At 40.8% G+C, this 25,755-nt stretch overlaps 1 protein-coding gene across 1 annotated transcript in view; it reads left to right on the forward strand.

Moving 5' to 3' along the window:
* RIMS2 (regulating synaptic membrane exocytosis 2) overlaps positions 1 to 23,334 on the forward strand; it is a 469,801-nt gene extending 446,467 nt beyond the window's left edge. The window contains 5 exon segments of the mRNA XM_048068611.2: positions 17,654 to 17,795; positions 18,988 to 19,100; positions 19,796 to 19,897; positions 21,072 to 21,211; positions 21,660 to 23,334. Of these exon segments, the coding sequence (XP_047924568.2) occupies positions 17,654 to 17,795; positions 18,988 to 19,100; positions 19,796 to 19,897; positions 21,072 to 21,211; positions 21,660 to 21,878 (716 nt within the window). The 3' untranslated portion in view covers positions 21,879 to 23,334.
* Positions 23,335 to 25,755: the final 2,421 nt, after the last annotated feature.

Here is a 25,755-nt window from a genome sequence, read left to right on the forward strand (position 1 = left end):
AAGAGAGATATTTTTCCAGATTTCATTCATGTTCGTTAAGGCATGATACAGTAGAGAATGCCGACTGCAGGACAAGCAATCTTACTATTGCCTAAAAACTTAAATTTGTTTAAAAAATTAAAACTGGTATCTCCATTGATCTGAAAGCATCCTATGTTTCTAGAAGAATATTAGTACTTCTTCATCCCCACCTTGCTAAAATTTCTAAATTTTATTCTTAGAAATTGAAATCTGTGTTTTGGAAGAGATATGAAAGCCATTTCTTTCAGCTCTTCAAATCTGTATGTGGTTTTAAAATGTGTAAGGCAAAACTTTGAAATGATCCTTACAAGGGCTAAGCTACTTACAGGTAAACTTCCACTGGCACAGACTGTTCAGGTGATGGGAACACTAGGAGCATTTTTCTGGAATTGTGTACCAGCAAATGCAAAGCAAACAGCTCTAGTAGAACACTGTTTCGCTGATATAACCACACTTGGAGTAACGACTAGGGAATTCTCCCAGAACATCTGTGTCAGTCAGCAAAGCTATTTTGGTAGAAATCTGTACTGTGGACCTAGCTTGATACTTGGGGTGGAGTTGACCTTACAGTAGCAAATGCCAAAAGAATCAGAATGGAAAAATTCACTGTTACTGCTTCAGCAGAAGGAAAAGTGTGGCTGCCTTGATAGGGAATGCTCGGAAAATGCAAAACGTATTGACTTCTAAAAAATGCAATTTAGAAAACTGGTATTCTGATTGATGTAGGAGTGGTCGTTATATCATGAATCTTTGCGGAGAGTAGGAGACCACTGATGGTTCATGCTGCAAGACTCAGACCATGGACTGGGAGCCGTGGCCCTGGGAATACACAGGGAGTCTTGAATGAAGTTCGTGATCATGTTAGTCATGATCAAGGCAAGAACAGTTATTCTTTGTATGTTGGGAAACAGTAAAAACGGGCATTACCTTGTGAAGCACCCATAGCTTTCTGGACCCTGCCCCTTTCATGTGCATGCCACATGCTCCTCTCTGCAGGCATGAGGACACCAGCACAGTCCTAACATTTATCAAAGTACAGTAAGTAACAGCTTGTTACTACATCTGATAATACTTATACACTGACTGGGAAGTCATTTTATGATCTTTTCAGTGTATTGCTTTAGCTTAAATATATATATATATACAATATCTTATGCCTAATAGTTGATAGGTATAGTGCAAGTTGAAGATAATTGAGATGTGTAGAAGGCTAGGCAGCTGCATTGGCTTTTCTGAAGACAACCGTGATTGAAGCAAACCCTGTATGCAGCAAACAAAAGAAATCTGTGGTCAATGATTGACAGAAGTGCAGAAAAGGTGATGAAGAAAGGGGCAATCACTCCTTCTCAGTTCCATTCCCAGAGTGCGTTCCCTAACTGCAGGTTTAAAAGGGAGTGTTAAGAAACTTTTGGTCACCTTTCCATAACGCCAGTGGACAGGACCCCTTTATGGCAATGTATGCTTTTTATCTTGCATTCAGGAGCCAGCTGCTCTGGTGTCAATGCCAGGGGGGTAATCCTATTTTCTGCAGTCAAGACATGCGTCTAGACTGCCATCAATTAGATTATTTGTATAATGCAACCGTTATCAAATGTTCCAGGAAAGCCTCCCCAGATCCCAGAACACTGGCAACTGTTGTCTTATCTCAATTCTTTGTCTTTGTTTTCATTCTTCCCATTGAGCCTTTATTTTAAAGAAGGAAAATCAGGAGAGAGAAGCATGTTAAGGAGTCTTGGTGCTTTGTCATATGTTTGCTGAATTGGTGTCTTGTATCACAACCTGTAACTGGGGTAATTTTGAATTGATTATGGATTTTGCAATATTTAAAGTGATTTTCTTGGTACAGACTGATTTTATCAATGATAGTAACACTTCTGTTATATACTGTACAATATTAACAACAGCACTGACTCATTGTAATTGCTGTGGCTGCTAAGTCTTGCTCAGGGCTGAGTGTCTGAGCAGCATGGGGGCCCAGAGCACAGCCGTGCAGCCTCCGGGTCGCAGCTGAATTCCTGCTGAGGCCACACATCACCTCGAGGTGTGCAACAGACACACCACCCCAGTTCTGTATTTCATTTCTGCAGAGCAGTCATGATTGATTATTAAGATAAATCAAGCTACAAACATCGATTTTTTCTGCCATATCTTACACTGATAAAAATGTTGAAAGTTGACCGCTTTTATTTTTGTAGATAGAAAACTTTACAGTCAAATCTCTTTAAAATATCTTTATCAATTACTTCAACATATTTCATTATTTTTTGCCAATTAAGTGATAGCTGTATATTAGAGATTTGTTGTTGCTACTATCATTATCATTTGCTTTCCAGTCTTTTAGTAACTTACCTTTTTAGAGCAAACAGAAGTTCTCTCTGCAATTCAACTATACTTTAACTCGATGCAGTGCTAGTACAGATGCAAAGGGTGATTTTAGAGGGAGGGCTGGATGTTTTGCAGGCTGAGTGTCCATCTCAAATTGGAGTGCCTCATGCAGTATCATCACCAACTAAACGTACCTTTTGGAATATGGCCTGAGTGAGACATCTATAAGATGTCAGAGCCTAGACAAGTTGCTCTGGACATCATTTCTTGCTAGTGCAGAGGAAAAGAGGATTTATCTTGTCCCAAAGTGAGTGCTTGTGGTGTCACATGAAACACATTTTATTAGGAATACTTGATTATAGTTGTCTTAAAATGAAAATATCATGCATGTTGTAAAAACAGCTGTCACTACAGTGAGTTCACTAAGAAGTCTTTCTTTTTTTTTTTCCTGTAGATTGAGTGGTGATAAGTTCTGGCCCTTAATGCTGAACTTCTGATGGGTTTTCATTCTGCAGCAAAGCACAATTCTGTTGACTGTTCAAGATGTTTTATTATTATCCAAGCATAAATAGTATTTTTCAAATATCAACTCAATGGAATACACTCCAGGTGTAGCTTTATAAACAATTTTTGTGAAGTTTCATTTGGCTTCAAACTGGCATTTTTACTGTGAAGTTTGTTAGATTAAACCCTGAATATCATTTACCATTGTTTGGGTGGATTTAAAGACTTCTGAAAGACAACAGGGAAAAAAAAATCACTTATACGAATGTTGTGGTTTAAAGTGCCAGTAGCAAAACAACAGCCATGTGCTGGGTTCGGTACTGCTTTTGCAGTGTTGTGAACTATAGGGGAAGAAGTTATTGATGCTGCAAAAGACAGCAGTAAGTTGATGGTTTTAATGATGTCCAGTGCTTTAGTTTCTTGCTGTTTGGGGGGACAATTTGCCAAATGCTACACACAGCATTAATAAATCATCTTGGATAAACAGAAAGGTAAATGGTGGTGAGAACATAGCAGTAAAATCAAAAATGCAAACGATGTACTGGAGCTAGGAACAAATTGTGTGAATTCAGAAGAGGCACCCTGGCATCTGCAAAGGATGTAGGTGTGCGTTATAAGTTTGAAGCTTTTGAAGCTTCACTTTAGAAGTGAAGGAGCTTTGCTCGAAGTCAAGGAGCGGTGTGGGATTTGCCTCTGGTTGCAGGGCTGATTCCTCACTGGATGTTGGACCATTGGCAGTGGGCAGAGATGAAACATAAGAGGCAGAAATGAAACTAGGAGCCCTTCTGTGCTGTGCGGGTGACGGAGCCCTGGCACAGGCTGCCCAGAGGCTGTGGGGTCTCCTCCTTGGAGCCCTTCAGAAGCCGCCTGGACGTGGTGCTGGGCACCCTGCTCTGGGTGTCCCTGCCTGGGCACGGGTGGCACCGGGTGGCTCCAGAGGTGCCACGGGTGGCCAGCCTCAGCCACCCCGTTCCTCTCAGCCCCATTCCTGCCTCAGGTGGGCCGCTGGGCCTCAGCCTCCCCCCCCCCCCCCGTCCCGGCCCTCCCGGGCGGTCCCGACCCATGCGGGCGGTGCCTGCGGGGCGCCGCCTTCCCCCCGCCGCCCTTCCCCACACGGCGGCCCCGGCCCGCCCCCGCCTGCCCACCTAACGCCGCCCGCTCTCGGCTCGCCCCGCTGACAGGCGCCGGCCCTGCCCTGCGCTGCCCGGCCCGCCTCATCCCCACCGCGAGCGGCGGAGCCGGCGGAGGCATCGCCGAGCTCCGCGGGGCAGCGCCGAGCCCTGCGGCTCGCAGCCCGCCCAGCGCTCCCTCCCCTCCCCTCCCTCCATCCCTCCCGCCGCCAAGACGCCGCGCTTCTTGTACCGCGCCAAGGGCGGGTGCCGCTCGGCCAAGATGGGCCGGCAGACGGCGGCCGGCGGGCGCAGCATGCAGCGCTCGCAGAGCCGGAGCAGCCTGTCCGCCTCCTTCGAGGCGCTGGCCGTGTACTTCCCCTGCATGAACTCGCTGGAGGAGGACGGAGGTGAGGGGGCGGGACGGGGACGGGGATGGGGATGGGGACGGGGACGGGCGGTTACCGGCGCTCAGGGGGCGGCTGGGGGCACGGCAGCTTGAAGGAGGCTTTTGGGGTGGCTGGTGTGAGCGTAGAGGCGAGTTACTGCCCAAGCTTTAGTTGTGTAGAAAGAAGGGGGGAGAGGGACTTTTCGTTCGTTTTGTTTTCATAAGAAACGAGCCTTCCTCCCAGGCTGTCCCCTCAGTGTCCTGGGCTGGCTCAGGTGCCCCTCGCCTGTTAGGGCGGCATACCCCACAGAGCACCCCGTCTGAACCGCCACATCCTGGCCCCATTTCACTTTTTCTTAGAATAATCTTTGTAGGCAGGAGGCTGTGTGTCCAGGTGGACCTTGCGGGTCTCACACCCAGCCGTCTCTACTCCCTAAAGTCAGCCCTGGCTGTAAAGCACGCTCGTAATTTCCGTGCGGTTGTTGCAGGACCAGAACTTGCCATGGCAAAGAGGAGGAGTGCAGGGGGTTCTGGCTTCTCCGCGTAACTGGGGGGAGCCTAAGATAGCTCTCAGAGAACCTGAAAAATAAAGTCCTGGTTCCTGTTTGGGATGTGTGTAACAAATGCGTTTGTGTGCTCAGACATGGCACCAAACCCTCCCAGGGACAAAAGTTGTGTTTCATGGGCTTATTTTGAAAATACTGCTTTTGTAAAGAAAATGTTTAAACGTATTTACAAGTAGAATGAGCTTAATCTTCCTAGTGTTTACCAGAAATAATTTAAAATTCTTAATTTAATTGACATTAATTGAGCACATTCTACCTTTGGTAGATTTTAGCAATATCAAATTAAGATATCTGTATTTGTACAATCCTCCCAGACAGTCTTCTATCAACTGTGTGTGCGCACCATTCATAATCTGCATTTAAAACATCTGCACAGCATATATCACTTTCCACATCCCAGGTCGAGAGTTCGGTGGCAAATGTTTGTGTGCAGTCTTCACATGTCTTGATTTATCTTTCCACGTGCAGCAGTCGCTGAAGTGTCGTCCCCAGAGCATCTTTCCTTTCTGATGAGGATGCCGAGGTTGGTGCCTTGCCTTTGCCCCAGCCCCTGCTCAGGGACTGGTCGGGTTGGCTCTTAATGTAGAAAATAGGGAGCTCCTCCCTGGGGCAAAATGTGCTGTCCTTCAGTACTCTCATCTGTTCCCTGCCACGAACAGAGAACTGAACTGCAAAATATTGCCAGTAGACTGAAGGGTAGGCTTCAGAGGGCATTTTGTTTAATCTTTTGCAATGCTAATAAACTCTGTGGATGAAAACACACATTTTTAAAGGACTGAAAATATCATAAATTATGCTAAAATGGTTAGGTATTCTTTAAAGGTTATTCTATCCATTCCAGAATAGTTGTCTCTTCAGTCCTGATTATTAGTTACAATAATGGCATTATCCCAGTGTGAAATCAGAGTATTGATTTGTATTGTTCTGGTCTTTATTTTCCTATGAAAAAAAAAATTATTCCTCAGTTGAGACCTGTCTATGTTTAAAGCTGTTCACTGACTTGAAAAAAAACTGAACTTTATGGAAATCAATATAGGAATACCTGTTAGTTTAATGTTAATTCAATTGTAATGTTTTATTTAGTTTGTGCTGGCAAGTTATTTAAAAAGAAGTGTTAAAAGACTATATACAGGGTTTTTTTTTACATGTTGTGTTTATTTAAGTTATCTGATCCTATGTAGATGTAAGCTACACTTTAAAATGCATTTCGTGTAGTTCAAATGAAAAAGCAGAGATACAATTGCTGTGCAGTTTCTGTGCGGCTGAGTCTCTGCTGCCTGAGACTTCAGACACACCAGGTCACGCAGGCATGGCAGGCACCACAGCTGAACTCCTTTCCCTAGTGTATTCACTAAGATTACAAAGAAAAAGGAAAAAAAAGCTGTGGGCATTTTTGAATGCAAGTCACCTCTGCACCCAGTTTTAATCTGTTGTCTTCTGAATGCTTTTATACAATTATATTTTTGTACCCCCGGTGTCCTTAAATTGTTGTGGTATGTGTGCTCCCATGTTTGTGTACTTACTGGTTTACAGTTTAATCTGTAAAAGAAAAATGTTAAACCCACTTCGTAAGTTATACATCCTCAAGAGGTAGTTACTTTTGTGTATGCTGAATAGGTTAAAAAAAAAAATAATAATAACCTGCTACACAGAGGTGCTTTTACATTTTCCACTCAATCACACTTTTAATACAAATAGAAAATCTGTTCTGTTGACGCATTTATTTATGATACACCCTTGAAGACTTCTGTTCGTTAGCTGCCAAAATTAATACTTTGGGTAGGAAAGGACATGTGTAATGTCAACTTTCAAAGTCACCAAAAAGTAACTCAGTAGAATATATTAATAGGAACAAATTCAGAAGCCATTTTAGAACACCATGAATGAGAAGACACATTTGAGTGTCAGTTGATGAAGAAAGGAGACTTCTTAAGCCCCAGCATCCAAGCTGTGGTGTGCTGAAGAAGCAGCTGTGGAGAGGCTGCAGGTTTCCAGCTCAGTGGCAGGCATGAACTTGCCGTGGGTCAGCCAGGTTTACAGCCCAGGGCACTGATACTGGTCTTTGCGTTTCCAACCTGCTGATCAGCTACACGAGTCCTTCAAGTTTGCCCCCAAATATTTTTTCCATCTTTAATGTACTTCTGGTACATGTGCTTGTGCACACCCAGTGTTAATACTTCACATGGTACCAGAGCAGATTAAGTCTGTTATGGAAGTGTCAAGGTTTTCAGAAGATGTCTTTGTTATATTTTGTTACCTTTGTGGATGATAGAGGGCACAGCCTGGGTCGTAAAGTGAGAGTTAGCATCACCTGGTGCTTGGAACAGATTTAAATTACATGGATGTCATCGAAGAGAGGTGTGGGGTATGAATCTTGAAGCCGCTCTTGAAGCACCTTGAGCCTCACATTTTGTCTTTAAGTCCTGGCTCTGTTGAAGTTAAAGGAAACTTTGTCATTAAATTCAAACAACTGGGGTATTTCAAATGTAAATGTTTGTGACGTTGTTTTAGACGTCTGTGTAGCGATAATGCGAAATTTCGCGCACATAAGATATTTAAAAGTGGTGGATATTTAAAAGTTTCCTGTGGTCGACTGGAAAATGTGCTTGAGGAAGTGAATTTTTCATGCAAGACTGAAGGTTATCCAGCACACACACAGAGGAAGGCAGAGGCTCGGATCACATGTGGTCACTAGAAAGCTTATGTCTGCTTCTACAAGTGGGACTGTTAATGTGGTGCTTCTTCAGATTACACTGTGTGTGTTGTTTGTTGTAATAAATTTGTGCTACAGTTTCTGTTTTATACTCCTTACGTTCACTTCTGCCTTGCATTTACACTGAAGCGTTGATATGCGCTGTTAAATGGCAGGTTGTCAGGAGTGCAGCCATGGAAAAGCCACTCGTGGCAAGACCTGCGTACGGAAATATGCCCTCCAAAAGGGATTGTATTTCAATTTAATGTCGTATTTGCCAAAGCACTGAGTTTTTGGGTGGTAGCGAAGCTGTGAGATTCAAGAGGAAAATCAAATGCTTTGCAGGTGCTGAAGACAATTCGAGAGATAATTTATGATAATTTAAGACATAAATTAATTCAGAAAGGACTGGAAGGCATCTTGGTCTCCCAGTATGTTAGAAAAACAAAAGGCAATTGGGGAGAGAGGAAAAAAAAAGCCACAGAATGTTCTTCAGCCCAAGACAATCATGCCAGAAATAGCAGGAATGAGTTTTGTTAGCTGAGGAGAATATACATTGCAGTTCTGCATAGTGATGTCTGCCAAAAGAAGTTTCTTGAGTCTTGCTACAGGGGTTCAGTAGGAATCGAACCCGTTGTATGCTGCTGTTACCTGGCTGGTAGCTATCTGGAAATCTGGTTGGAAGAGTCATTTGATTATGTAAGTGCGAGCAGGAGTGTGCCATTGGTGCCAGTGAGTGAAGGAGCAGGACTTTAAATGTATCTTTAACTGCTCACTTGAGCACTATTATTGATTTCAGTGGCATTGTTCACAGATTAATCATCTGCTTATTGGTAGAGCTGGAATAAAGCTGTGCAGTTCCTGGATTCAGTTCCTGTGGTTAGGCCACCAGATCACGCTGTCCCTCTGGAGGTCCCAGTAGACAATAACAAGCAGACAATAATTTAACCAGAAATAGAAAATGGGGGAAGTAGTAACAATAAATTCATTAACACAGTAATTATTAAAGTGAAGAGAATCCTGCACATGAAGTCGTTATGCTTTAAAATTGTCCTCTTAAAAAGAATAAAGTAATAGCAGGACTATCAGGCAGTGAAGAAAATGAGAGTAACTACATCTTCTTGGGGGAATTGGCCTATTTTTTGGCCTTGGTGGTAAAGATGACCTTGCTTGCGTGGAATGTGCAGAGGCAGAGTCAAGGTGGAAGATGAGAGAAGGGTATTTTGTCCCGTGGAAAGGTATCAGCTGTAAAGGACAAAGCTTTAAGGACCATGGGCTCGACTGATGCTGACACACCAGAGGCTGTCTACTCTGTATCTCCTGCAAAAGTGGGGTAGCTCATCTGGAGGATAAAAATCACTCCATGGAATCTGTATGACGTTAAATTTTATGGTTTATAGTATATGTTTGCTGCTACCACACTGCTCAGGGACTGACTCCAGTCCACCTCTCCATCCGTGCTGTAGGGCTGGCTGTCCCGCCTGTCCAGCTCCTCTGGTTGACTGCTGCAGAGGCAACACAAAGTCATTTCCACAATTTCCATCCGCCTGTTCAGTCCCAAGGTGGATGAGACCTTTTTACAAAAGAAGCATAGGAATAGCTATACTGCTGCCAGCAAAGCAGAGAATGTGGCTTAAACAAAACACGTGGAATCTGGGGACTGGTTGGAAAACCAACAGATGAAAGTAGAGGAGGTTGCAGAAGGGTTGACATTCAAAGAAAGTATAGCATGCTTCAGCTGACTGTATGATGGAAACGCCCAGCAGAGTTTTAAAGCTGCATTTCTCTTGTATTTGTTTTGTTTCTCATCTGAGCTTTAGTTACTCAGCAGCATCTACCTGAACAGCTCAGATATGGCCGCATCAGCAGCTGTGAAGCTACAGCGTATGATGAGTTTCATCCCTGGTGGTACCTACATAAACCTGAAAAAACCTGTCGGAGTTAAATCAACATGCTGTAATTGTCATTTGTCAGTAGCAAGGTCAACGGCCCAGCAGAGCGGTGGCTGGCTGCGTTGCCGTTTTTTCAGTTGCAGAGGTAAATGTTTAACAGCAGTAGTTTGAAAGTGGGTCATTACAGTGTGAAATGTCAGAGTTTGGGGAGCTGCGGTTATTTAAATAATGGTATTTGCATGGTACCATTACTCATTTTAGACAAAGCTAAGAGGAAGATCTGTTCCTAATTTGTGTAATCTCAGTAGCCATCCAACTACTTGGCACCATCTATCTCATTAGGCCCTAACAGAGGATGTTGAATCGTTTCAACACACTCGCTACATCATTCAAAACTGCTGCACAGATCCTTCTGATAATGTGTGTAATCATTCCAGCTATACTAAAAATAAACAAGATTGGGTTAAAGAATGCTATTAGTGTTATTGTGTATTTAGAAAATATATCCCAATTCATGTAATACAAAAACGAAGAGCAATTGTGAGCTCCTCATTACAGAAACACTCTTCACTGTTTCAGAAGTTGTAATCTGCTCTTGGCGCTGCATGGAATAACTGTCATTAATGAGCACACAAGGATGCTCTTCATCCAGGAAAATGTGCATATAAACCTAATAGCACTATAACACAAAACTGCAGCGATGGTTTCTTTTTACTCAAGATGGTTGTCCTTTGTCATTGGCAAAATCAAAGACTGGGTTTAGAGGTTTCTTGTGGCGAAGATGTGCACCTACCTAGTGATTCCTTATGTAAACGGGATATAAAATTAGAATGTAATACTACAAAATTGCTTGCTCTATTTTTTCAGAATTTTAATAGCTTGGGGATAAGGCTGATTTCCCGCTGCTTTGCACTTTTTGTAGTCAAGCAGATTGCGGTACAGGATGTACAGAGTGGGTATAAAATGCTACCTTTCTGCTTATGCACAAAGTCAGAACTATTACGTTTGAATTGCCAGATCACCTATCTCCGTGGGATCATAGCTAAGGGAGGGTACCCAATATGCTGTTCGTTCAGGTCACTTGGCATGTGGGGCATACAGCTGTGGGCTGAAAAGCAAAACTCTTCTTTAGTGTCACATCTTTAAATTCAGTTTTACAGCAATCCGAAGAGGCTTTTGGCTGGTGTGTCCTCCAACCACGCTTAGAAGAGCCGTGGTGTTACCAGTAACAGAAGCAGAGACTGCTGCAAGGGTGCTGGAAATGCCCGAGTGGCTGTGTACAGATATATATATATATATATATATATATATATTTTCTTTGCTTATAAAATCAAAAGGGGTCTATATTGTTATCATTTCAAAAGGGCACGCTTGGTGTTTTGATTGTTCCTTTTAAAATGTTCTTAGGTAAGTGTTTATCACATGAGTATTGTATTTGTTGTATGTTGTAATGAGGTGCATGAATGCATCAGTAGTTCGGTTGGAAAGCTGTAAAAATTGAGTTAGAAAGTAAAACTGCAGAGCTGAAGCTTTTTTTTCTCTAGATACGGCAGCTCCTGATATCAGTACAATGAATATGGAGGTGCAAAGAAAAAAAAAGGCAATCTTTTCTGAAATATTAAGAAAAGTTGGGGTTATGTATGGAAATGGGGGTTTTCTGTTTCAGTGTGTGCTGTGAAGTATGCAGTTCTACATTACACTTAAAATGTCCTTCACTGTGTCAATACTGCAGTCAAAATCTGTGCTCAACATCCTTCAAACAAGGGATCCAACCAAAAGTCTTCAAGGCTGGTTTGCTGTCATATGGTCAGGGCCAAGTAACCAACAGAGAAGTGGGGATCACAGAGGGTGGCAGGAACACCAGTAACGCCAGCACCCATCCAGCCCGGTTCTCTGGGATGGCTCCCAGCGTGCTGGGGAGCTGTTATCAGATGTAAATTCTTTGTCAGGGGAATTGACCAAGCTCCAGACCCTACTGCTGTGGTTTCCTTTATGCCAAGCTGGGATCTCTAGGGCATGGTGCACAGCACAGGTGTTGAAAAGAAGCTGAAAGCTGTCAGAGGCAGCAATGTGTCAATTTTGTATGTAGCATGCTCAGTACCGATTCTGTATAATAATACAGGGAATACAGGAATTTTAGAAACATTAAAGTAATTATTATGTATGGGAAATACAGTTCTTGTTAATACCTCAGTCTTGTAAAAATATTTTAAAATCTCTTGGGATCGCAAGTGTTGAAAAGCTTGAAGTGATGCCCCACGCAGACAAAAGCAATTTCTGTTGTCTGATGCTCTTAAATATTTGCAGAAGGATCAGTTAAAACTATCAGGAGAATGAAAATGAGCAGAGCAGGGAATTTAAAGTGGCAGAATGCAACTTCAAACACATTCAGAAGTGGGAGGGAATAAGGAGCAGGTGCCTTAAACCACAGCATTGCCTGGGAGCAGCATGTGGTAAACTGACCTCACATCGTGCGGCCACAACAAGCCGGGGGGGAGCTTTTCCAGATTGGAAGTATGACCAGCCTTGCCTTGAAAGGGAAATGAAATACAGACAAAAGGATGCTGCAATGTAGTCTGAGCTCTTTATCCTGTGAACAGCCGAGATTCTTGATGGCTGCCTCTTGGGCCCCGTGTATGGGAATTCAGTGAGAATGGGACGCGAAAGCTTCTACACCAGCTATTGATCAGAAGCTCAAGCAGCACTTTTGCAGCTGATTATTTCATTCACTTCTCTCTTTCACTTTTTCTTAGGTGCTGTCTTAATTAACCTTAATCTTAATTAACCATGCTTCCAGTGTAGCCAGAGGAAAGAAAGAGGAGGGAATAAAAAGGCATAGGACAAGAGTGAAAAAGTATTTCTTGACTGAAAATGAAAAACTAATGAGGGCTCCCAAGAAATTTAAAAATCTTTTCTGACCAGAGGCTGCGAGGCTCTGTTTTAGAGGAAGGTGTCTGGGCACCTGAAAGTGCAGTGAAGCACAATGAAATTGTTAAAGAGGAAATGTTGTTCCTTTGCTGCCTGTGATGTGGACAGTTGGTGTGGCTTCTCCACCCCTAAGTCTTTCCATACTCAGTCTTCATTGGTCTTCTGGAAGGGAAGGCCATGTGTCTTTGGGGCAGTTACTTCCTTCCTGTAGGACAGGATAGGATTTTCCAGAGGATTTTGTAGGCATAGCGTAGACTGAGGCTCTCTTAGTCCAGGATCTGTCAAACTTTTCCTACCTGGCTGCCCCCCTACTGAAGTGCCTCCATACTGAAGGGAGCACTGCTTTTGGGTTCCTGTGGCAGGCCATCCCCATCCCAGTCTGAATTTCATAGTGTTCTGTATTGAGATATACGTGAAAGAAAGAACCGGTACAAAGGTCTTCCCTTCTTCCCTACAAGCTCAAAGTAAGGGAAAGTCCGTGGTTATAGCTACTCCTGCCCTGCAAATGCTTTTTGGGCTTCAGAAGTGCTTGCATCATGGGAAGAAACTCCATCAGAAGGACGGTAACAGAACACTTCATGAGCTGGTGGTGAGCCCTGTCTTGAGAACAGGTAAGATGGGCTCAAAGCTTCTTAAATCGAGGTGATGATGGAATCTAGGTTTCCTAAATCTTGCTTAAATTAGTAGATTTGAACCCACGTTGGCTGCTGGGGGTCTGTGGGTGATGCAAGCAAAGAAACTGCTGAGCTGTGTTTCCCTGCGGTGCTTAAACAAGAGCTAAATGCCCAAAATTGGGCTGTGCCAGATCCAGAATTGTGTGTCTGCAAGGGGATTTGAGACCTACCCTGTCCACTTCTCTTAGGTAGGCTCAAGTGTTCTTAGACTCTGATCATTTTATCTAACCTGTTCTTAATGTGCCCAGTGCAGGTCTCCAGATACTTAGAGAGTTTTGCTCTTGAAAAGTAGTCACTTAGTGCTCTTTGTGGATCTAACTCCTGAGTTCAGATGAAAATACTGAACCAGTTTTTTATCCAACTGTTTTGGTACTGTGGGAAGTGGCACTTCAAGCACCTGAGTGTGTTTCTGAAGCCGCAGCTGCTCTGCACTCCATGAGAGTCCAACCGAGAGCTCACGTACCACATGAGGACCGGCATAACCAGCTGGCCTCTGCCTGCACCAGCAATGTCCTCTCCTGGGGCTCTCTTTGCAGGCACTTTCTGAGAGCAAGCTGAGACTTTGTGCATTCCCCCACCAGAGGCAGTTATCATCTGGCTGGATCCCAGATCACAGAAGGTAATCTGTCGTGCTCACTGCAGTCTTCGGCTTGCCCTCATCTGGTATGGAAGATCACATCAGGAGTGCTGCACCCCTCATTTCCAAGCGATTTGCACTCCTTGTTATGGGAGCAAATAAATCCACAAGTCATTTAGAAAATATGGCCTGTAGAGTCTATTTGCAGTAACCATATTAGTTAAATTACCAATGTGATTAACTGTAAGAATGAATGTGCTTTCATAAATGCCAGAGTAATTATTTCTGGTAATTTATTCCACTCCACACAATATAGCCATAAGACTCTGAACTAGTGTTTTTCAGATAATGTATTCCATATTTTTGCTGGCGACTTAAGAGAAATTTCTTCTTTCTAGGTCAATTAGATTATGCTAATTTGGAGAACATTCTCAATGTTCTTTATTAGAGTTCAGTAAATAATGAGAAAATTTATTTTCAGAGTAGGTGGTCAGCAACATACTTAGCAACAAAGTATGCTCCTAATTCTCTCACTTCCGCATCCTTTCATTGGGAGGGGTTAAAAACTGTGTGAAGTGAGTGTATAAGTCCAAGTACTTGATGATTACGAATCCAGACTGCCACCTTTACACTGGCACCAATTACGTGTTTACTTCTGTGTAAGATAGATGCACTCCCAAGTTACTGATCTGGCTAGAGAGTAGCATCACCTCAACTGGGATTTTTAGATTGTATGTTTTGAAAACTGGTTTTCTGAAATGATCCGTCTTAGAAGAACAACAACAACTTTTAAAACTATTGTTGGTTGGTTATTTTGGGGCTAGATCTGCTAAAGAATGCAGACACTCAAGTAGTTGAATCGGCACAGCTGAGGATATTCTAATTTCCAGGTAAGGATGAGGGAAAACAGTTTGGTTTTACTGGAGCGGGAAGACCTTCAGCCAGGTCTTCCACCAGCTACAGCTTGTAAGTGTGGTACCAAAGACTATTTCTTTGAGCTGAGAAACTGCTTCACATTTTCATTACTACTTGCAACCTTTTAAATATTTTAATGCTGAACTTATGAAACATGAACTGTGAATCATATAAATATCAATTTGCCTCTAAATTGCTTGAGAAACTATGATTATATTTGGTTTGTTATGTTTTTTGAGGGACCAAAGTAGTGGTAGTATTGTGAAATCACGTTTAAGCATTTCTCATGTCTATTATTACATATTAGTTTAGCCAAGCTTAATCTGAAAGAATACTCATCTCTAAAACAGTGGCTCTGGAGTCATGTCTGTGAGCTGGGGCTTCTTCTGTGCTTCTGTTTCAAAATGCCATTTTGCTGTTAAAATCTTCAGTTCTTATTTCAAGAAGCATCAACATCATGATTAGCATCATGCTAACATCAGCCTTACTGCTGAAAGGTCAGATCTTCCTCTTTTGAGACCATCAGAGAGCTGTGCCATTTACTGCTGAAAACTTGAAAATTGTTATTCACATTGGCTCTTTTTGACCCTCCTTACATTCACTGTTAGGGTCCAAATAATTCCTGTTTATCATCTGCATGTATACTTAAGTTGGGCGTTCTGTGCATGTTCAGCTTTCGTTCTATAACAACGTTGCATCTTCTCAGCTGTTGGCTTGTCTTCCTGTGAACCAGAGTACTTATTTCAGTTAATGTGAATGTGGGAAAGGAACACTGGTGCAAAGGGATGCAAAGAACAGCTGGTGAAACACGTGTCTCTGTGAAGAAGTGAATGGCAATTGCACTAGTTGTGCCTTAATTTCTCAGTAAATTGATATGCAACAGATGTGTTGATTTCTTTCTATGAATGTTTTGGTAGAGCAGAGACATACCAAATTTAAATTATAATTCAGAGAATTGCTAATTAATAAAGGTTACTGTATGCTCTTTCACATATTATATAGTCAAACTCATATTTATCCCAACCCCCAAAATCCTTGAAAGATGGTATAAAAACTTGAAGAAAAAAAAACTTGAAGAATCATGTAAAATGGAGTCATTCTGTTAAATTTGTATAATTCATGTTTACAAGAATGAAATGAAAATGATCACCATTTAAGAAGAATGAATGCTAAGTAATCAAAAGAGCTCTTAACATTGGAAGGGTAATATCCTGTAACGATACTTCAGTGAATAGAGCATGGAGCTTCAAGAGCTGTGTGCCTTTCAGATTCAACTGTAACACTGTGTACCTTTACAAGACAACAGCACATTTTTTTGGGGGGTAGTTTTGCGGTAATGTTTCTTTGATCTGAATGATTGGATTTTAGATCAACGTTGGACCAATGTTGGAAGTCAGCTGCCAGCTTTCATTAGTTTAATATGAAAAATAGAAGAGCAGACAGTTGGAACAATGCAACCCAATTGTTGACTTCTGCCCTTCATTTTCCATATGTCATGTTAGCCTTGTATTTTATTTTATATATGAATTTATTGCTCCAGATAATAATGGGTATTTTCAGAACTAGCTTTGACAGAGTAAAAACAATGAGTTCTTTCTGTGTAGGTACCAAATTACTGGATGGTACCTAAGGGGCAAGTTGAAGATCTAAAGCAAAATTGTTTTTCTTTTATTTATATTGTACTGATTAAAAGTTTTGGTATTAAGGAATGTATAGCAGTCCTGTGATAAGCAACATGACTACAAGATGTGAATGAATCATTCATGATGCTGATATAGAAATGTCTCACAACAGCTAAATGTTATTGAAATGTTATTAAACGTTTTTTTGACAGAGCCAGTGGGTTTTCAAGGTATTTGAGGTATCTGTTTCCCACTTCTCTAAAATCCACATGTTCTTTACCTGACATGTATCCCTCCTTGCTGTTCTGCCCTCTGGTGTGGGATGAGCCAGAGGAGCTGAAAGGGTAGCAGTCTACAAAAGACTGCAGAAGAGGACAAGGCCCCAGATGTCCCAGGATCTTGGATATTTCTGTCCACTCAGTGTATCAAGTGTATTAAAAATTCGGGTATCATTTGGTGTCATGTACATTTAGAATTATTACTCTGTTATCAGTATATCACATATCACTGTGCTGAAGTCAGGGGTTTTTATCCATTGAACAGGTAAAAGAAATTGGAATTCTGTGTTCCCTGCACTGTTGCACTATTGCAGGGAATAATGTTTAAAATCAGAAATGACATGGAGTGACTGTCTTATTCATGAAAGAAAAACTGAGGCTTTATTCAGTTCTTGATGATTTTTGTTGTTTTCTGGAGTTTTGATACATCTTCCAGCTGAGGTCTTGATCAAAATTCTTACACTAAAATAATACTATATTCACTTCTTTTATTTTTTCCCCCTTATTAAGTTTTGAGTATTTCTCCCTTATCCAATACCCAGCTATCTCTCACTTTGCTATTTTTACAACTAAAATTAAGCTATGCAAATGGATACAAAAAATGTTACTCTTGGAGATGGAAATAAAGTTTCATATTGTGCATATAGGTCACTGCTATATTTTTTAGGGAACGGGAAGGGTCCTTGATTGGTTGTTTACTGTCCTCACTAATGGATGTCTGCAACTTGATGTCTGCAAGCAGATAATGACCAAATGTTCTTAAATCCAATAATTCAGCTGGATTAAAACATTCCTGAGACACTGCAGGTTTTGACATAATGGCAGTAGTCTAATTGAATCCCTAGGAGGGATGTGTTCATCTAGGGAAAACGTATTTTAAGCAGACTAGATTATGGCTGGTGTAAACCTGGTTACCTCCACAGGCAGACTTGTGTGTTGTGTCTGAATAGCTGGTAGCGACAGAACTAACGTATCTTAAGAGATATTTATGATGAGTGTTCTGTCTGCTTGCCTATTATTAAAATACCGGTATTTTTTAAATGAAAGATTCGGTACAGGTCAGTGATTTCTGGCTTCGACTGCTGCTGCGGCGTGGAGCAGTGCCCTGCAGGACCAGCTAGGGTGGCGTGGTGCGATGGACACCTCTGTTTTGTCTCCACAGAGGCAGGGGGTAAGAAGCTGCGGAGCACCGTCCAGAGGAGCACTGAGACAGGGTTGGCTGTGGAGATGAGGAACTGGATGACCCGTCAAGCCAGCCGCGAGTCGACGGATGGGAGCATGAACAGCTACAGCTCCGAGGGAAAGTAAGCAGCAGTTTACTTGTGGTCACCTGTCATTTCTCCAGAAAACTGGTGGTTAGACAAAAGTGAGGTGAATGCTGTAGGTCATGTTCAGTCAGAATCCCTTCCACAAGCTAGTGTCATTGATAGGCTGCTTAAAGACCAAGCATAAATTTTCTCCTGTGGCCAAAAAAGTCTCTCCAACCTGATCTGGGTGGAAGTATGAGACTGTCATGTATTTTAATGTCCCAAATCATGCTTTTCATAAAAGTGACAGACCTCTGAGTGGTATGTCCAAGGCACTGGCCAGACAAGTCTTATTATGGATAGATTTTTTTTTTTAGTGGTATTCACAGCACTGGACAATATACCTTTACTGGACAATACATCTCAAAAGTCCTGGTCAATGCACTGTATGCACTTGAGATGGACGTTTATTTATGGTTGGTCTTTACAAATCTCACTAGTTTTTTTGACCTTTTCTTTTAATTGATCATCTAGAAAACTACTGTTTTTCTCAAGCAGTTACTGACCAGATTGTTTTTCGTAGTAATTGTTGACTTTTATTGGGTCACAGATAATTTATGGCAAGAATCTGAATTTTAAGTTACTTTGGTCATTTTCAATGATGAATTTAATTTCCATTATGGAATATATGTCATTCCCTGAGACATAATATTTATAAGGGATGATGATTTTAAAAGGCGATTTTAATAATAGTGACCAGTGTTCAGTCTAATGTATTTATTTCACTGGATACTTTCGACATTCAGCCATTGAGTTGCTGTTGACTGAGAAGCATGACACATTTTACCTTCATGTAACTAAAATACTGGTGAGGGCATGTATTAATACCTTATTGAACTGATCTCCTATAAATACTACAGTAATTAACAGAGGCCTTTCTTATATTGGGAAAAGAGAGCATGATGGCATAATAACACTATGGAAGTTAGAACCAGTGAGGATTAGCGCTTTCTTCACCTGCTCAAGTGATTATATGCTGGAGGCTGAATTACTACGTGTTGAACACCAGGAAGTTTTGAAAATTACAGTAATTATTTTGTAGTCTTGTCAGTGTAAATAAGTTCCTTGTAAGCAGTATTACCAGAATTATAACTGATAAAGGCAAAACATATAGAAAACAAAACAAAATGCAAGATCAAGAGTATTTACTGATTTTAATTATTTATTTATTTTCAACGTTCTTTTTTAGTTTGATTTTCCCTGGTGTGAGGTTGGCTGCAGATAGCCAGTTCAGTGATTTTCTGGATGGTCTTGGTCCCGCCCAGCTTGTAGGACGACAGACTTTGGCAACACCATCAATGGGTAAGCATTTATGCTCTATAGATATAACATAATCTACTGGGTCTGGTAATTAGAACGTAGAAATTATCTAGATTCCAATTCTTTAAATAAGGATTTCCCATGTGGTTTTGAACAAGTCAGTTAGGACCAGCACTATAATCAGAGCCCTAGTTGAACATAATTTTGGATGCTCATCTGGATACTCAAAAGTAAAAAGGTGGTTTGAAAAATTCAACATTTTATCTGTTCTTCTTCAGTTTTCCATCTTTTAAATATGGCTGAGACCTATTCTTTCTCTGAATTACTTGGATAATATTGAATAAAAATGGGAATTTAGGTGCAAAGTATTTATTATTGTTCTTACAGATTCTTTACATTCAGAAGTATTTTTTCATACTTTTTCTTAAACTAGAAGCAGGGTGAAGAGATTCCAAGCAGTTTCATAGAGCTGCTTTCAACTAATTCCTTTGCTGCCTTTATTTCTCTGAAATTCTTAAGACAGATACAGAATTTAATTTGAAGTAATAGAGGCACAGGAAAAGGGAGATGAAGAGTTATTGCAGGGGCTTTTTTATTGTTTACTAATGTAAATAGTAGTGAAGAGAGTAGGTACTAAATTATCTAGAAGTGTTCACATCTGGATCATACTTATTGGTAGATTGCAGAAGATACAAGTCATTGAATATTTATCCTTTTTTTGTGTGTGTGTTTTCTAGGAGATATCCAGGTGGGAATGATGGACAAAAAAGGACAGTTGGAAGTAGAAATTATCCGAGCCCGTGGCCTTGTTGTAAAACCAGGTTCAAAGACACTGCCAGGTAAGGAAGAAAAATCTTAGTAATGTGAACTTAAGTGATTTTTTTTTTTCAAATTCACATATTAGTAGATTACAGTATTGTACATTGAAATAAAAAAGATGTACTGAAATGGTATAAAAGCTTGGAGTACATAAAAAAAATAATTTTCAACACTACTTCAGGAGGAAAAAAAAAATCAGGCTGTCCTCTGTGCTACCAGAAGGCACAAAAGTATTTTAGTAATAGCAAATGCATTCTTGGGAACAGGGTAGAATTCCAGTACCAAAAGGGGGGCTCCAAGAAAGCTGGAGAGGACTCTTTAACAGGGAGTGTAGTGATACAGAACAAGAGGGTATGGCTTAAAAGTAAAAGAGAGTAGATTTACACTAGATATTCAGAAGAAATTCTTTACTGTGAGGGTGGTAAAGCACTGGAACAAGCTGTGCATACAGGTTGTTGATGCCACATCCCTGGAGGTGTTCAAGGCCAGGTTGGATGGGGCTTTGAGCAACCTGGTCTGGTGGGAGGTGTCCCTGCCCATGGCACGGGAGGGTTGGAATTAGATGATCTTTAAGGTCCCTTCCAACCCAAACCATTGTATGATTCTGTGAAAGTGAGGTGTATGCTGAAGACGTGATATAAGAATCCTAGGGGTGAAGAGGGAATCAACAGGACGTGTGGAATAGGTATCTACTCTGCAAAGTAGACTAATAGATAACTTAGTCCTTTTTTTATAATCCGATGTCCTATAACACTCTGTGGAAAGGACGATATATTAATATTTTTAGCAAGCTCTTCTGCCAAAATAGAAATTGTGTCAGAGTCGTTTCTTCACTAATTTTCACCTTGTAGATTATTTTAAATTATTAACAATTTGGAGCGTTGATCCAAATCTCACCAAAGTCAATGCAAGTCATTCATTTACTTAACAAGTCTATTTTGCATACTGTACAGTAAAGTGATACTATATATAGGAATACCTGATTTTTCCAGGTCAAAATCTGGATTGTTTCATGGGGGAAAAAAAAATGTAAAGAAAATGCATGGATGTTTTGCATGTTAATAAATGTTAATACTGCTTGTGGAGATTTATTATATATGTTATATATCTGGTAAAAGGTAGATTTTAGCATATGATGATAGAACATTGCATCTTTTATGCGAAAATCTGGATTTATTTTTCTTCCTTTCTCAGCACCATATGTAAAGGTGTATCTATTAGAAAATGGAGTCTGCATAGCCAAAAAGAAAACAAAGGTAGCAAGAAAAACGCTGGAACCGCTCTATCAGCAACTTCTATCATTTGAAGAAAGTCCCCAAGGAAAAGTTTTACAGGTAATTTGCATCAATACTCTTCTGAATCTGAGAATGCCACCTATTCAGTTCCCACTGAATGATTTCCAAAAATCTTTCATGCTTAATTTGGTAAGTTCTACCATTTCAAAGACTTGTTGAGTACAGAAATACCACAGTAACACACCTATTGATGACTACCAAGTAGAAAGTGCTAGGCAAAAGTTAGTTGTAGATTATTTTGTCTATACTACGTGTGGTCCTTATCTCACTCAGCTTTCTTTAGTATTATGGATAACTGCTCAGTTACTGCCCAGCTCATTAGTGCCTCTGCGTTGTGGTAATATACACTGAACTAACCTATATCAGCAGTGGAATATTTAATTCCTTATTACGTATAATTAAGTGGAGGCATTTGAAGAATCAGATTGAAGCTCTTGTTATTGTTGCTGATTTTTTTTCTATTTTCTTGTGTTTCCTTTGCTAACAGATAATTGTTTGGGGAGACTATGGACGTATGGATCACAAATCCTTTATGGGAGTGGCACAGATACTTTTAGACGAACTGGACCTGTCCAACATGGTGATTGGGTGGTTCAAACTCTTCCCTCCTTCTTCCCTAGTAGACCCAACTTTAGCTCCTCTCACCAGAAGAGCTTCCCAATCATCTCTTGAAAGTTCAACAGGACCTTCGTATGCTCGCTCATAGCGTCTGTGAAACTGTTGTCATAGCAACCAGCGTTACAAAAAAAAAAAATTTACAGGTCGCAAACCCTGGTAACACTGCATGCTTAATGTTGTGTCTTCTGAGCCTGTTTCTAGGGCTACAACGCGATCCTGTGTTCTCAAGGAAGTTGCACACATTGTGCCCTACAGAAGGCCCTCAGGTGAAGGACTGAAGTCATGAAGAACTGATAGGTTTGGAGTTCAGGGACACTCAGTTTTGGTCCAATCTGAAGCCATGGACTAAACTAAAAGAATCAATCTGTTTCATGCAACAAAAGTCCTTTTCAATGGCATATCTATTTTGTTGCTCCCGTTTCTTTATTTATCTGCCCTCCCTCCCTAAAGCTTGGTTATGCCACAGAAATGAAGTTAACCTCCCATGAAGCCATGTTACAAGTCAGTGGATTTGCAGACATTGGAAGAAAAGAAGGATGAAAGGATGCTGGAAAAGTCAACTGTCATTTGAAACAGTTACTTGAGATCTGAAAACTCTTCATACTGGAAAGGTTCAAGACTTAAAGTGGTGGGCTTCATACCTCCAGCTATAGATACAGTGAAACCCCAGATGTGATGGACTCTGAAAAATAAATTCTGTGGATATACTGTACTGTATGAAATTAAAGAAACTTTTTTGCATGGACACAGATTTAGCTGAACACTTAAATTATTTTCTTGGGGCTGCAACTTGCAAAAAAAAAAAAACAAAAGAATAAATCAGCCATTTTCAACAGTTTATATTATTTTTAAAAATAAATTTCACTAGTGCATGGTTTTAAAGGGAAGAGAATGCAACAGGGTGATACAAAGACACACCACGTTTATCATTCTTTAAACCAGTCATGGTCTGTATTTTTGCAGACGTATATTAAAAATAAAAAAAAATAATTTCTAGCAAATACTTAAAATTCTGTTTATGTGACAAGAAATAAGTGTAATATATTAAATTTATTTAAATGTAAAAGGTACAAGCCTTGTAAAGTTCAACATAATGTGCAAATTGTACACATCTTTTACCTCCTCCTTTCTCTATCTCTCCTCCAAGTCTCTCTTCTTCCTTTTGCTCTTTTTCCCCTCCACCTCCCAGGATGATCATCATAATCTAAAATGGCTACCTTTTGACTTATTACTCTCTTATGCCCCATATTTGGTTCAGGATTGCAGATTGTTCTGCATTTCTGAATTATTTGAGAAAAATATTGTTTAAGAACTTTTTTTCAAGCATGTTGAAAAGGATTTTGCAACATGGCTTGGGAGTACATTAATGTAATTCAGCATGTATTTGATAAAAAAAGATATTTGAACTTTTTGCAATTTATTGTACAGTGCATGGTAACTTATTTTCATTTTTTTCTCACCTTCAAATTGAATTCTACAGCTAAATACTGGAATCATGTGGCCATTGCAAGATGTCTTCAATAAATTTGTTTTCAGCACCAGCATCATTTATTCAAAGGTTGAACTATCATTTCTTGAAGGTTTTGGAAAGAGGAAAAATGAAGTAAATGGTTGATTTTTAGGAGATAAATTTAAACAGTTTTATTTGCACTAAACCAAATTGCTACATTCTTGAGATTATAAAAGCAACAAAGATTAGTAATTCTTACAGTTCTGCTGTAAAGTTCAATTTTCATAAACTACATTTGTGTTGGCAAAGACATAATTAGGTAATATCAGTCTGAAAAATGTCAATCTTCGGTTCATAATGTAGCCTTAAAGCTCATTGGTACCACTCCGGCAGTTATTTGACACCATTACCAGAACCCTCACTACAGTCGACAGATCTTCAAAAACCTGGTTTTTGTAGCAAACAGTAACTACCGTTGGGTGGTGCTGCAAGTTCAAGCTTCTCATTAAATTACATTATTTAAAGGGAATGTAACCGGCTAACATTTAATAAGAAAACGTCCCTTTTTTCTGGGTCTTTGTATGCCTTTATTACCTACTTAAGGTTTAATATTGAAACCTTGCAATAATTTTTGAAATACACATTACATATACCTTTCAGGCCACACAGAATTATTCTGATTTTATTTGAAAATCTATTAATGTTTCCCATTATGAAATTGTACATGCCTCATTAGAGGGCAAAAGTAATAATAGTATCACTTAAAATGCCTTTTACTTTGTGCAATATCATATAAATCAAGATTGTGTCTTGTCTTCAGAGTTTATATAATGGATTATTAAGTTAATGAACAGACTGGTAAAATTATATTTATTGAAATAATTTAGACACCTGTCTACCAGCAGCAAATAAATATTACCAACATGCAGTCTACAATATTCCCTAGGATTAAAGAAAAAATACATAACCATTTTCCTGATACTGTGAGATGTGCTCACATGTTGCTGTATGCATTGTCCTATATAAATTATTTCAAGTTTTAAAATCAAGGACATGACGCATGGAAGGTTTGTACATAATTGTCATTATGCAGTATTTATTTAAAAAAAATTAATGTATTTTTTTTTAATTTTCACATGTCTGCAACTCTACTTATGGTTTAGTCATGTAAATAGCACTATTCCAGTGATCACTGCTGTCTTGTACATACTATGTTTTAAAAAGTTAAAAGGAATTACAGTTGGGAGAAAAAAAAAAAGGCAGATTAGGCCTGTAATGAACACCAACTAATGTAAATCAAACTCATTCTGGTGATGGTATTTAACACTTTAAATAAAACATTTTCTTTACAGAGCTTGTGTGCAGCGCTTTGTTTCTTTTCTCACTGTTATGACCATAAGCTGTCCGAGGCTGCGAGGCCGGGCTCAGGATTCGGTGTCTCCATGATGTGAAAGGTTCTGGGGCTGTACAAAGCACATGCGGCCGTGCCACACAGATAAATGGCCAGCCCTGAAACTGGGGTGGCCGCACTCCAAGTGGCTGGTGGGGTTGGTGTGGATACAGCTCCTGTCCCATTCCCCAGTCTTGTCAGGAGGGTGCTGCTCAGCCTCCCCAAGGCAATGCCAGTGGTGGTCCCTGGCATGGGGACCTTTCATTGTTCCTGCCACTGCTTCATTCACTGGGAAAGCTGTAGCCTTAGATTTTTAGCTGTCAGAATGTAATATTAAACAGATTGGACTACAAAAAGGATAAGTTAGTAAGCCTCTGCTCTCCAGATAACACCTAAAATTAGCCTTTTTTTGAGCAGGGCACAAATGAGGCCAGGCACTGGTAGCTCAGGCTTGAGCAGCAGGGAGCAGGCCGTAGGCCAGCACCTCTACAGCTACGTGAGGCAGCTCCAGCAAGTTCCATGGGAAGGGAGCAGAGGCAATGCTTCCCAAAACCAGAGCTAGCTGTAGCCTGGCCAGGGGCAGGGGTGGAGATGGGCATGGTGGGCATAGAGGCTTTTCTCTCTGCCTGGCTCTTCAGAGGGAGTGTTAGCACAGACAGTGGTTGCCAGGGCTTGGCAAAACTCAAGCATCGCTGTTAAATTAGGTACCTATGCCTTGGAAAGTGACAGGCCAAAAACGTCTGCAATATATCGTTTTTCCAAACAGTCCTTTACTTACGGGTGGCCAGGCCCAAAGAATTGTGGTGAATGGAGTTAAATCCAGTTGCAGGCCAGTCACAAGTGGTGTCCCCCAGGACTCAGTATAGGGGCCAGTTCTCTTCAATATCTTTTTAATGATCTGGACAAGGGGATTGAGTGCACCAGCTCTAAGTTTGCAGATGACACCAAGTTGGGCAGGAGTGTTTATCTGCGCAATGGGAGGAGGGCTCTACGGAGGGGTCTGAGTAGGCTGAGGCCAACTGTATGAGGTTCAACAAGGCTAAGTACCAGGTCCTGCACTTGGGGCACAACAACCCCATACAGCGCCACAGGGGGAAGAGTGCCTGGAAAGCTGCGTGCCGGAAA

This window comes from Anser cygnoides, chromosome 2 (genome assembly GCF_040182565.1).
Source record: "Anser cygnoides isolate HZ-2024a breed goose chromosome 2, Taihu_goose_T2T_genome, whole genome shotgun sequence".
Classification (NCBI taxonomy): Eukaryota; Metazoa; Chordata; class Aves; order Anseriformes; family Anatidae; genus Anser; species Anser cygnoides.